Source organism: Oncorhynchus gorbuscha, unplaced genomic scaffold, assembly GCF_021184085.1.
Source record: "Oncorhynchus gorbuscha isolate QuinsamMale2020 ecotype Even-year unplaced genomic scaffold, OgorEven_v1.0 Un_scaffold_3927, whole genome shotgun sequence".
NCBI lineage: Eukaryota > Metazoa > Chordata > Actinopteri > Salmoniformes > Salmonidae > Oncorhynchus > Oncorhynchus gorbuscha.
Genome location: NW_025748064.1, coordinates 26,037 through 40,000, shown reverse-complemented (window position 1 = coordinate 40,000; position 13,964 = coordinate 26,037). Strand labels below are relative to the sequence as shown.

General features: G+C 44.7%; 1 protein-coding gene across 1 annotated transcript in view; it reads right to left on the bottom strand.

The window, feature by feature from the left end:
• Window positions 1-12,404, bottom strand: part of LOC124028263 (huntingtin-like) — a gene marked incomplete at its 3' end in the record, with an annotated part of 12,848 nt that extends 444 nt beyond the window's left edge. The window contains exons 1-6 of the mRNA XM_046340370.1: window positions 12,213-12,404; window positions 8,758-8,841; window positions 3,585-3,705; window positions 2,387-2,446; window positions 1,728-1,807; window positions 109-247 (exon numbers count right to left, since the gene is read on the bottom strand). Coding sequence (XP_046196326.1) covers window positions 109-247; window positions 1,728-1,807; window positions 2,387-2,446; window positions 3,585-3,705; window positions 8,758-8,841; window positions 12,213-12,310 — 582 coding nt within the window. The remainder of the gene's footprint in view (window positions 1-108; window positions 248-1,727; window positions 1,808-2,386; window positions 2,447-3,584; window positions 3,706-8,757; window positions 8,842-12,212) is intronic.
• Window positions 12,405-13,964: the final 1,560 nt, after the last annotated feature.

Sequence of the window (13,964 nt, the reverse complement as noted above, 5' to 3'; positions counted from 1 at the left end):
GAGTGAGTGAGTGAGTGAGTGAGTGAGTGAGTGAGTGAGTGAGTGAGTGAGTGAGTGAGTGAGTGAGTGAGTGAGTGAGTGAGTGAGTGAGTGAGTGAGTGAGTGTACCTTGACCTCTCCGTCGTTAGCGAAGTGTCCCAGAGCAGTCATGATCTTAGGCACGGCAGCCGACAGAGTCTCCTGGACAGTCTCCTCCTGTCTCTTCGTGATCCTGGTCAGACAGGGGAGGAGGTTCACCAGGTACGGTCTGGAGGAGGGAGAGGAGAGGTCAGGGACCGAGCCAGTCCTCAGCAGACCGGGTACATAACAACAGATCCTGAGCCAGTCCTCAGGAGACCAGGTACATAACAACAGATCCTGAGCCAGTCCTCAGCAGACCGGGTACATAACAACAGATCCTGAGCCAGTCCTCAGCAGACCGGGTACATAACAACAGATCCTGAGCCAGTCCTCAGGAGACCAGGTACATAACAACAGATCCTGAGCCAGTCCTCAGCAGACCGGGTACATAACAACAGATCCTGAGCCAGTCCTCAGGAGACCGGGTAAATAACAACAGATCCTGAGCCAGCCCTCAGCAGACCGGGTAAATAACAACAGATCCTGAGTCAGTCCTCAGGAGACCGGGTAAATAACAACAGCTCCTGAGCCAGTCCTCAGCAGACCGGGTAAATAACAACAGATCCTGAGCCAGTCCTCAGCAGACCGGGTACATAGTATTACCCCACGGGACCCAACACCTCATAGTATTACCCCACCTCATAGTATTACCCCACAGGACCAACACCTCATAGTATTACCCCACAGGACCAACACCTCATAGTATTACCCCACCTCATAGTATTACCCCACAGGACCAACACCTCATAGTATTACCCCACCTCATAGTATTACCCCACAGGACCAACACCTCATAGTATTACCCCACCTCATAGTATTACCCCACAGGACCAACACCTCATAGTATTACCCCACCTCATAGTATTACCCCACGGGACCCAACACCTCATAGTATTACCCCACCTCATAGTATTACCCCACAGGACCAACACCTCATAGTATTACCCCACCTCATAGTATTACCCCACAGGACCAACACCTCATAGTATTACCCCACCTCATAGTATTACCCCACGGGACCCAACACCTCATAGTATTACCCCACCTCATAGTATTACCCCACAGGACCCAACACCTCATAGTATTACCCCACCTCATAGTATTACCCCACAGGACCAACACCTCATAGTATTACCCCACCTCATAGTATTACCCCACAGGACCAACACCTCATAGTATTACCCCACCTCATAGTATTACCCCACAGGACCAACACCTCATAGTATTACCCCACCTCATAGTATTACCCCACAGGACCCAACACCTCATAGTATTACCCCACCTCATAGTATTACCCCACAGGACCCAACACCTCATAGTATTACCCCACCTCATAGTATTACCCCACCTCATAGTATTACCCCACAGGACCCAACACCTCATAGTATTACCCCACCTCATAGTATTACCCCACCTCATAGTATTACCCCACAGGACCCAACACCTCATAGTATTACCCCACAGGACAAAAATGCTGACTGCGTCTACTCAGGTGTGTGTGTGTGTGTGTGTGTGTGTGTGTGTGTGTGTGTGTGTGTGTGTGTGTGTGTGTGTGTGTGTGTGTGTGTGTGTGTGTGTGTGTGTGTGTGTGTGTGTGTGTGTCCTACCTGCATTTCTGTGGTCTGACGAGGTGTGCTAGCTCAGCGAATCTCCAGAGAGCAGCCCTCAGGCTCCGAGAGGCACCGTTCTAACACACACACACACCTTTATCGTCATCATCTTCATCAACATGTCCATCATCATCATCAACATAAACATTACCATCCTGATATTTTCCCTCGTCATCATAACCAAAACCACCACAGTCAATCACAATTAACATTTGTCATAATATTCGTCTTACTCTTCATCATCATCAGTTACCACATCGATCCATTGAGGATCAGTGAACAGGACTCCATAACGACAGAGGACTCCATAACGACAGAGGACTCCATAACGACAGAGGACTCCATAACGACAGAGGACTCCATAACGACAGAGGACTCCATAACGACAGAGGACTCCATAACGACAGAGGACTCCATAACGACAGAGGACTCCATAACGACAGAGGACTCCATAACGACAGAGGACTCCATAACGACAGAGGACTCCATAACGACAGAGGACTCCATAACGACAGAGGACTCCATAACGACAGAGGACTCCATAACGACAGAGGACTCCATAACGACAGAGGACACCATAACGACAGAGGACACCATAACGACAGAGGACACCATAACGACAGGACTCCATAACAACAACAACTTTATCTACAAACCTTTTTAATTTCTTTGTAGAGCTCCAGCTGCAGTCTGGGCAGGTTGGAGTCCATCAGCGCCTGATAGAGAGAGACAGAGAGACGTAAAAACTACAACCTGACAGAACTAGAACGAGAGAACTAGATAGAGAGAACTAGATAGAGAGAACGAGAGAGAGAGAACGAGAGAGAGAGAACGAGAGAGAACGAGAGAGAGAGAACGAGAGAGAACGAGATAGAGAGAACGAGATAGAGAGAACGAGATAGAGAGAACGAGATAGAGAGAACGAGATAGAGAGAACGAGATAGAGAGAACGAGATAGAGAGAACGAGATAGAGAGAACGAGATAGAGAGAACGAGATAGAGAGAACGAGATAGAGAGAACGAGATAGAGAGAACGAGATAGAGAGAACGAGATAGAGAGAACGAGATAGAGAGAACGAGAGAGAACGAGATAGAGAGAACGAGAGAGAACGAGATAGAGAGAACGAGAGAGAACGAGATAGAGTGAACGAGAGAGAACGAGATAGAGAGAACGAGAGAGAACGAGATAGAGAGAACGAGATAGAGAGAACGAGAGAGAACTAGATAGAGAGAACGAGAGAGAACTAGATAGAGAGAACGAGAGAGAACTAGATAGAGAGAACGAGAGAGAACTAGATAGAGAGAACTAGATAGAGAGAACGAGAGAGAACTAGATAGAGAGAACGAGAGAGAACTAGATAGAGCGAACGAGAGAGAACTAGATAGAGCGAACGAGAGAGAACTAGATAGAGCGAACGAGAGAGAACTAGATAGAGCGAACGAGAGAGAACTAGATAGAGCGAACGAGAGAGAACTAGATAGAGCGAACGAGAGAGAACTAGATAGAGAGAACGAGAGAGAACTAGATAGAGAGAACGAGAGAGAACTAGATAGAGAGAACGAGAGAGAACTAGATAGAGAGAACGAGAGAGAACTAGATAGAGAGAACGAGAGAGAACTAGATAGAGAGAACGAGAGAGAACTAGATAGAGAGAACGAGAGAGAACTAGATAGAGAGAACGAGAGAGAACTAGATAGAGAGAACGAGAGAAAGAACTAGATAGAGAACTAGTTAGAGAGAACTAGAGAGAACTAGATAGAGAACTAGTTAGAGAGAACGAGAGAGAACTAGATAGAGAAAGAGAGACATAACATATAGTTCTGAGGACAGCAGAAGATGGGGTCCTCACTCACTTTGATGATTTTGTTCAGGCACTCGTCTGCCACCATCCTGACGTCCGACTCTCTGTCGTCGCTGCACAGCAAGAACATCTCCATGGCGATGCCCAGAAGCTTCTGGAACTCCGGAGACGTTCTAATCCCACAGCCATAGAGACAAGAGAGGAACTGTCATTAAACACACACCTCATTCTGATACCCCCCACACACCTCATTCTGATACCCCCTCACACACCTCGTTCTGATACCCCCTCACACACCTCATTCTGATACCCCCTCACACACCTCATTCTGATACCCCCTCACACACCTCGTTCTGATACCCCCCCTCACACACCTCGTTCTGATACCCCCCCTCACACACCTCATTCTGATACCCCCTCACACCCCCTCACACACCTCATTCTGATACCCCCCCTCACACACCTCATTCTGATACCCCCCCTCACACACCTCATTCTGATACCCCCCTCACACACCTCATTCTGATACCCCCCCCCTCACACACCTCATTCTGATACCCCCTCACACACCTCATTCTGATACCCCCTCACACACCTCATTCTGATACCCCCCAAATACCTCATTCTGATACCCCCCCTCACCCACCTCGTTCTGACCCCCTCACCCACCTCGCTCTGACCCCCCTCACCCACCTCGTTCTGATACCCTCCCTCACCCACCTCGTTCTGATAACCCCCTCAAACACCTCGTTCTGATAACCCCCTCACACACCTCGTTCTGATAACCCCCTCACACACCTCGTTCTGATAACCCCCTCACACACCTGGTTCTGATAACCCCTCACACACCTCGTTCTGATAACCCCCTCACACACCTCGTTCTGATAACCCCCTCACACACCTCGTTCTGATAACCCCTCACACACCTCGTTCTGATACCCCCTCACACACCTCGCTCTGATACCCCCCTCACACACCTCGTTCTGATACCCCCTCACCCACCTCGTTCTGATACCCCCCCCACCCACCTCGTTCTGATACCCCCCTCACACACCTCGTTCTGATACCCCCCTCACACACCTCGTTCTGATACCCCCTCACACACCTCGTTCTGATACCCCCCTCACACACCTCGTTCTGATACCCCCCTCACACACCTCGTTCTGATACCCCTCCTCACACACCTCGCTTCTGATACCCCCTCACACACCTCGTTCTGATACCCCCTCACACACCTCGTTCTGATACCCCCTCACACACCTCGCTCTGATACCCCCTCCACACACCTCGTTCTGATACCCCCCCTCACACATCTCGTTCTGATACCCCCTCCTCACACACCTCGTTCTGATACCCCCCCTCACACACCTCGTTCTGATACCCCCCTCCTCACACACCTCATTCTGATACCCCCTCCTCACACACCTCATTCTGATACCCCCCTCCTCACACACCTCATTCTGACACCCCCCTCACCCACCTCGTTCTGACACCCCCTCACCCACCTCATTCTGATACACACACACCCCCCTCACACACCTCATTCTGATACACCCCCTCCACACACACCTCATACTGATACCCCCCTCACACACCTCATTCTGATACACCCCCTCACACACCTCATACTGATACACCCCCCTCCACACACACCTCATTCTGATACACCCCCCCTCACACACCTCATTCTGATACACCCCCTCCACACACACCTCATACTGATACCCCCCCCCACACACCTCATTCTGATACACCCCCTCACACACCTCATACTGATACACCCCCTCCACACACACCTCATTCTGATACACCCCCTCACACACCTCATTCTGATACACACCCCCTCACACACCTCATTCTGATACACACCCTCACACACCTCATTCTGATACACACCCCCCCCTCACACACCTCATTCTGATACACCCCCCCCTCACACACCTCATACTGATACCCCCCCACCACACACACCTCATTCTGATACACCCCCCTCACACACCTCATTCTGATACACACACACCCCCCCCCCCTCACACACCTCATTCTGATACACCCCCTCACACACCTCATTCTGATACACCCCCCCCCCTCACACATCTCATTCTGATACACCCCCTCACACACCTCATACTGATACACCCCCCTCCACACACACCTCATTCTGATACCCCCCTCCACACACACCTCATACTGATACACCCCCCTCCACACACACCTCATTCTGATACACCCCCCCTCCACACACACCTCATTCTGATACACCCCCCCCTCACACACCTCATTCTGATACACCCCCCCCCCCCTCACACACCTCATACTGATACCCCCTCCACACACACCTCATTCTGATACCCCCTCCACACACACCTCATTCTGATACCCCCTCCACACACACCTCATTCTGATACCCCCCTCCACACACACCTCATTCTGATACCCCCTCCACACACACCTCATTCTGATACCCCCCTCCACACACACACCTCATTCTGATACCCCCTCCACACACACACCTCATTCTGATACCCCCCTCCACACACACCTCATTCTGATACCCCCCTCCACACACACCTCATTCTGATACCCCCTCCACACACACCTCATTCTGATACCCCCCTCCACACACACACCTCATTCTGATACCCCCCCACACACACACACCTCATTCTGATACCCCCCTCCACACACACACCTCATTCTGATACCCCCTCCACACACCATAAATATACTGTATCCCCGATCAACATATAAATATACTGTATCCCTGATCAACATATAAATATACTGTATCCCTGATCATCATATAAATATACTGTATCCTGATCAACATATAAATATACTGTATCCCTGATCAACATATAAATATACTGTATCCCTGATCAACATATAAATATACTGTATCCCCGATCAACATATAAATATACTGTATCCCCTCAACATATAAATATACTGTATCCCGATCAACATATAAATATACTGTATCCCTGATCAACATATAAATATACTGTATCCCTGATCAACATATAAATATACTGTATCCCTGATCAACATATAAATATACTGTATCCCCGATCAACATATAAATATACTGTATCCCGATCAACATATAAATATACTGTATCCCGATCAACATATAAATATACTGTATCCCCGATCAACATATAAATATACTGTATCCCGATCAACATATAAATATACTGTATCCCCGATCAACATATAAATATACTGTATCCCTGATCAACATATAAATATACTGTATCCCCGATCAACATATAAATATACTGTATCCCTGATCAACATATAAATATACTGTATCCCTGATCAACATATAAATATACTGTATCCCTGATCAACATATAAATATACTGTATCCCTGATCATCATATAACCATAAATATACTGTATCCCTGATCAACATATAAATATACTGTATCCCTGATCATCATATAAATATACTGTATCCCCGATCAACATATAAATATACTGTATCCCTGATCAACATATAAATATACTGTATCCCTGATCAACATATAAATATACTGTATCCCCGATCAACATATAAATATACTGTATCCCCGATCAACATATAAATATACTGTATCCCTGATCAACATATAAATATACTGTATCCCTGATCAACATATAAATATACTGTATCCCTGATCAACATATAACCATAAATATACTGTATCCCCGATCAACATATAAATATACTGTATCCCTGATCATCATATAACCATAAATATACTGTATCCCTGATCAACATATAAATATACTGTATCCCTGATCAACATATAACCATAAATATACTGTATCCCCGATCAACATATAACCATAAATATACTGTATCCCTGATCAACATATAAATATACTGTATCCCTGATCAACATATAACCATAAATATACTGTATCCCCGATCAACATATAAATATACTGTATCCCTGATCATCATATAACCATAAATATACTGTATCCCTGATCAACATATAAATATACTGTATCCCTGATCAACATATAACCATAAATATACTGTATCCCCGATCAACATATAAATATACTGTATCCCTGATCAACATATAAATATACTGTATCCCTGATCAACATATAACCATAAATATACTGTATCCCCTGATCAACATATAAATATACTGTATCCCTGATCATCATATAAATAAATATACTGTATCCCTGATCAACATATAAATATACTGTATCCCCGATCAACATATAAATATACTGTATCCCTGATCAACATATAACCATAAATATACTGTATCCCTGATCAACATATAAATATACTGTATCCCTGATCAACATATAACCATAAATATACTGTATCCCCGATCAACATATAACCATAAATATACTGTATCCCCGATCAACATATAAATATACTGTATCCCCGATCAACATATAAATATACTGTATCCCTGATCAACATATAAATATACTGTATCCCTGATCAACATATAAATATACTGTATCCCTGATCAACATATAAATATACTGTATCCCCGATCAACATATAAATATACTGTATCCCCGATCAACATATAAATATACTGTATCCCTGATCAACATATAGCCAGATGACAGTTGTGTTTACGGTGGTTGATTTGGCGACCTTCATTCTGGTAAAACACCCATTTTCAACAACAGCACATTTGATTTGAAAAAAAAATAGCAAATTACATTGGTTGTCCCTCAACTAATAGCCTAATATGGCACCCTATTCCCTATATAGTGCACTACTTTAGACCAGAGCTCTATGGCACCCTATTCCCTATATAGTGCACTACTTTAGACCAGAGCCCTATGGCACCCTATTCCCTATATAGTGCACTACTTTAGACCAGAGCTCTATGGCACCCTATTCCCTATATAGTGCACTACTTTAGACCAGAGCCCTATGGCACCCTATTCCCTATATATTGCACTACTTTAGACCAGAGCCTGATGAAAGTAGTGGGAAAAGGGTCCCATTTGGGATGTATACATAATTATCTGTAAACCTCATCTGACAAGTCAGTCAGTCAGTCAGTCAGTCAGCCTGTACATGCCCCATGCCTGAGTATGTACGTGTGCATGTGTGTACATGTAATGTATTCAAATGACTTATAAACAGTAATCTCGGGTCAGTTTTATGAATGAAGTCCCTATGGGTTCATAACGGCACTGGCCGTGGGTAACGCTGATCCCAGATCAGTGGTGGCGGGCAGGCTTACCTCAGAGACTGGGCTATGATGTTCTCACATATGGTCATGCAGTGGGCCACTCTGTCCTTTTTGGTGGTGGCCAGCTCTTTCTTCCTACAGAGAGAGAGGGGGAGAGAAAGAGCAACAGTGTGTGTGTGTGTGTGTGTGTGTGTGTGTGTGTGTGTGTGTGTGTGTGTGTGTGAGAGAGAGAAATCAGGTAACAAAGGGTTAATTAAGAGCACATGCAAGAAAAAAGAAGACTGGTCGCATTACCTTGCCTAACGAAGTGGAACAACAATGGAGAATGTGTGTGTGTGTGTGATGCCAGTCTATTGCTAAAGGTAAGACTGATTACAAGGTCACTGTACATGCCTGTACAACCTACATTGACACTGTTAAATGGTTCATTAAATTGTTAACTAACAGCTAGCCGGACTATCTGCATCGACTCATCACATACGCTACTGCTACTGTTGATTATCTCCCCTGTAGCCTGGTCACTTTATCTCTGCCTGTATATGTACTGACTCATCACATACCTGGCTGCTACTGTTGATTATCTACCCTGTAGCCTGGTCACTTTATCTCTACCTGTATATGTACTGACTCATCACATACCTGGCTGCTACTGTTGATTATCTACCCTGTAGCCTGGTCACTTTATCTCTGCCTGTATATGTACTGACTCATCACATACCTGGCTGCTACTGTTGATTATCTACCCTGTAGCCTGGTCACTTTATCTCTACCTGTATATGTACTGACTCATCACATACCTGGCTGCTACTGTTGATTATCTACCCTGTAGCCTGGTCACTTTATCTCTACCTGTATATGTACTGACTCATCACATACCTGGCTGCTACTGTTGATTATCTACCCTGTAGCCTGGTCACTTTATCTCTACCTGTATATGTACAGAGCTTTCAGAAATAATTCACACCCCTTGACTTTTCATCCACCTTTCGTTGTTACAGCCTGAATTTAAAACGGATTCAACTGCGATTTGATTGTGTCACTGTCCTACACACACAATAATCCATCATGTCAAAGTGGAATTATGTTTTAAGACTTTTTTATTTTTACAAATGAATTCAAATTGAAAGCTGAAATGTCTTGAGTCAATAAGTATTCCCACCCTTTTGTTCTGACAAGCCTAAATCAGTTCAGGAGTAAAATTGTGCTTAACAAGTCACATAACAAGTTGTAAGGACTCACTGTCTACAATAATAGTGTCTAACATGATTTTTGCATGACTACCTCGTCTCTGTACCCCAACACATACAATTATCTGTAAGGTCCATCAGTCGAGCAGTGAATTTCAAACGCAGTTTCAACTACAAAGACCAGGGAGGTTTTCCAGGGAGGTTTTCCAGTGCTCAGAGAGATATTCAAAAAGAAGGCGCCTATTGGTAGAAAATATCACTTTGAACATGGTGAAGATATTCATTACCCTTTGGATGGTGTATCTATACACCAAGTCACTACAAAGATACAGTCACTACAGTCAGTCACTACTAACTCAGTTGCCGGAGAGGAAAGAAACCGCTCAGGGATTTCACCATGAGGCCAATGGGGACTGTAAAATAGTAACAGAGTTTAATGGCTGTGATAGGAGAAAACTGAGGATGGATCAACAACATTGTAGTTACTCCACAATACTAACCTAAGTGACAGAGGGAAAAGAAGCTTGTACAGAATAAAAAAATATTCCAAATAATGCATCCTGTTTGCAACATGGGCACTAAAGTAAAACTGGAAAAATGTGGCAAAGCAATTACATTTATGTCCTGAATACAATGCATTATGTTTGGGGCAAATCCAACACGTCTCTGAGTACCACTCTTCATATTTTCAAGCATGGTGGTGGCAGACTCATGTTATGGGTATGCTTGTCATTGGCAAGAACTAGAGAGTTTCTTTTAGGATAAAAATTAATGGAATAGAGCGAAGCACAGGCAAGAATCCTCGAGGAAAACCTGATTCAGTTTGCTTTCAGCAGGACAATAACCTACAACAAGGCCAAATATACACTGGAGTTTCTTACCAAGAAGACATTGAATGTTCCTGAGTGGCCTACTAACAGTTGACTTAAAATCAGCTTCAAAATCTATGTCAAGACTTGAAAATGGCTGTCTAGCAATGATCAACAACCAACTTCACAAAGCGGGAATACATTTTTTAACAATAATGTTCACATATTGTACAATCCAGGTGTGTAAATCTCTTAGAGACTCACAACTATAATGGCTGCCAAAATGTGATTCAAACATCTCAGGTGGTCTTTCATTTATTTTTCACAGAAAAAGTTCAAATTGTCTTCCACTTTGACATTAGAATACTTTGTGTGGATTGTTGTCGAAAAAAAATCTAATTGAATACGGTTTTCATCCCACTTTGTAACACAACAAAACGTGGAAAAAGTCAAGGGGTGTGAATACTTTCTCAAGGCTCTGTATTTCCTCCTGTTAGTATTTCTCTATGTTCTCTCTCTCTCTGCATTGTTGGGGAAGGTCCTGTCAGTAAGCATGTCACTGTTAGTCTACACCTGTTGTTTACCAAGCATGTGACAAACACAAATGTCATTATGTTGCTTTGATTAAAGAAATATATGCCATTTAGCAGACGCTTTTATCCAAAGCGACTTACAGTCATGTGTGCATACATTCTACGTATGGGTGGTCCCGGGAATCGAACCCACTACCCTGGCGTTACAAGCGCCATGCTCTACCAACTGAGCTACAGAAGGTATTGAAATCAATTATACATATAATTATAATAATATAATGTATATTAGACAACAAGCAACGAATGATTGTGGGGGGGTGGAAACTAAAATCAGTCAATCTGCACAATGTATATGAGAGAAGAGAAATTAAACTTGATTTTTATTTATTTTTTCCAAGACTTTACTTTAGTGAAATCATAACGTAATATTTAGTCCACCTTGGCATTTGTTTACAAGCTCCAGCTATCAAATAGACGTGGGGTGTAAGACTGTGTTGCTGTGTGTGTTGTGATAGGGTGGACGGTGACAGCTAGCTAGCTATAAGGTTAGCATCGCTAACTAGCTAGCTATAAGGTTAGCATCGCTAACTAGCTAGCTATAAGGTTAGCATCGCTAACTAGCTAGCTATAAGGTTAGCATCGCTAACTAGCTAGCTATAAGGTTAGCATCGCTAACTAGCTATAAGGTTAGCATCGCTAACTAGCTAGCTATAAGATTAGCATCGCTAACTAGCTAGCTATAAGGTTAGCATCGCTAACTAGCTATAAGGTTAGCATCGCTAACTAGCTAGCTATAAGATTAGCATCGCTAACTAGCTAGCTATAAGGTTAGCATCGCTAACTAGCTAGCTATAAGGTTAGCATCGCTAGCTAGCTAGCTAACCAGCCAACTACCGTGTATGTGTCACGTATAAGCTTAACTCATCGCTAGCAGTGTCTCAACACACAATGACCGTAATAAACAAACACGGACGTACTGTTTTTGAGCCGTCTCCTCGGCCGTCGGCGGTCCCTGTTGTTGTTGGAAAGACTTGAGAGATTCAAAGGCCTTCATTAATTTATCCATGGTGGCCATTTTTTTAACCAGCAGTGGTTAGGTTAGCTTAGCTGTGGATAATATTTACACAATTTGTCGTTTAAGTGTCAGTTAGTTAGCTATCGGAATCAACCAGGGGAGAGCAAAAAAAAAAAAAACACGCACCGGGAAGCGAACCGTCCGTAGTACGACGAGCGTATGAACGCTACTCGCGACTACTTTTTCTGCCGCCTCTCCGACTTCACTTATCGACGCAAGATAATCCTTTATTTCTTTACAATAGCCTCGGTGAATGAATTAGGACGCTGGTTGATGTCGCCACTACCATCCACACTCAAAGCCATCTTCGATGCGCCCGGACAGAATCACAAGGAAGTGGGAGCTCCTGTGACAGTTGGTGGGGAAGGGTTGGGCCAACGCTGCACCGGTAGCCAATCAGAGGAAGCGCGAGCACCAATTAGGACGAGGCTCGGGCCGTCGTCAGTTGTGATTGGGTGGAGGCACCAATAAGGACGAGGCTCGGGCCGTCGTCAGTTGTGATTGGGTGGAGGCACCAATAAGGACGCGGCTCGGGCCGTCGTCAGTTGTGATTGGGTGGAGGCACCAATAAGGACGAGGCTCGGGCCGTCTTCAGTTGTGATTGGGTGGAGGCACCAATAAGGACGAGGCTCGGGCCGTCGTGATTGGGTGGAGGCACCAATAAGGACGAGGCTAGGGCCGTTGTCAGCAGTGATTGGGTGATTGGGTGGATGGGGAACGGCTTTTTTTGTTGTTGTTGAGCGTCACGAGTGCTGAAATCCTGCACGACGAGGCGATATTCCGTGATATCAGAACGGTATATCATATGCACCGTTCACATTCTATGCCTTTCAACGGTAATCCCGACTGTTGAGTCGGGGGGAAAGAAACGGACGTTTCCTTCCAAGTGAGCGATCTTGGCAGAATCATCATGTGATTAGGGCGTGTGTCTGCTCTGGGGAGATGTGGATGAGGTAGTGCGTATTGAAAACATTAGCCCCTGCAGTCACATTGCAGTGTATTTCAGCACGCACACTTATTAGGGTGATATCAACATTTCAATAAAACAGGTAGAATAGAAAAACGTACCAATCAAAATTAAATAAATGTGTTTTCTTCCAATGACTGTCTCACACACCCAGAAATGTAGTACCTGTAGGAAACACTCAATCACTACCTGACATGTAGACTATACCTGTATATGTGCTTTCTATCTGTCCCAAATGGCAGTCTATTCCCTGTGTAGTGCACCACTTTGGACGAGGATCCATAGCACTCAAAAGTAGTACACTACAGTATGGAGGGGTTAAGGCTTTATCCTGCCTTACTGTTGGGTTCCACCTGGGACACCTCCTTTATCCTGCTTTACTGTTGTGTTCAGTTAGGGACACCTCCTTTATCCTTCTGTACGGTTGGGTTCAGTTAGGGACACCTCCTTTATCCTGCTTTACTGTTGGGTTCAGTTAGGGACACCTCCTTTATCCTTCTGTACGGTTGGGTTCAGTTAGGGACACCTCCTTTATCCTTCTGTACGGTTGGGTTCAGTTAGGGACACCTCCTTTATCCTGCTTTACTGTTGGGTTATACCTGGGACACCTCCTTTATCCTGCTTTACTGTTGGGTTCAGTTAGGGACACCTCCTTTATCCTGCTTTACTGTTGGGTTCAGTTAGGGA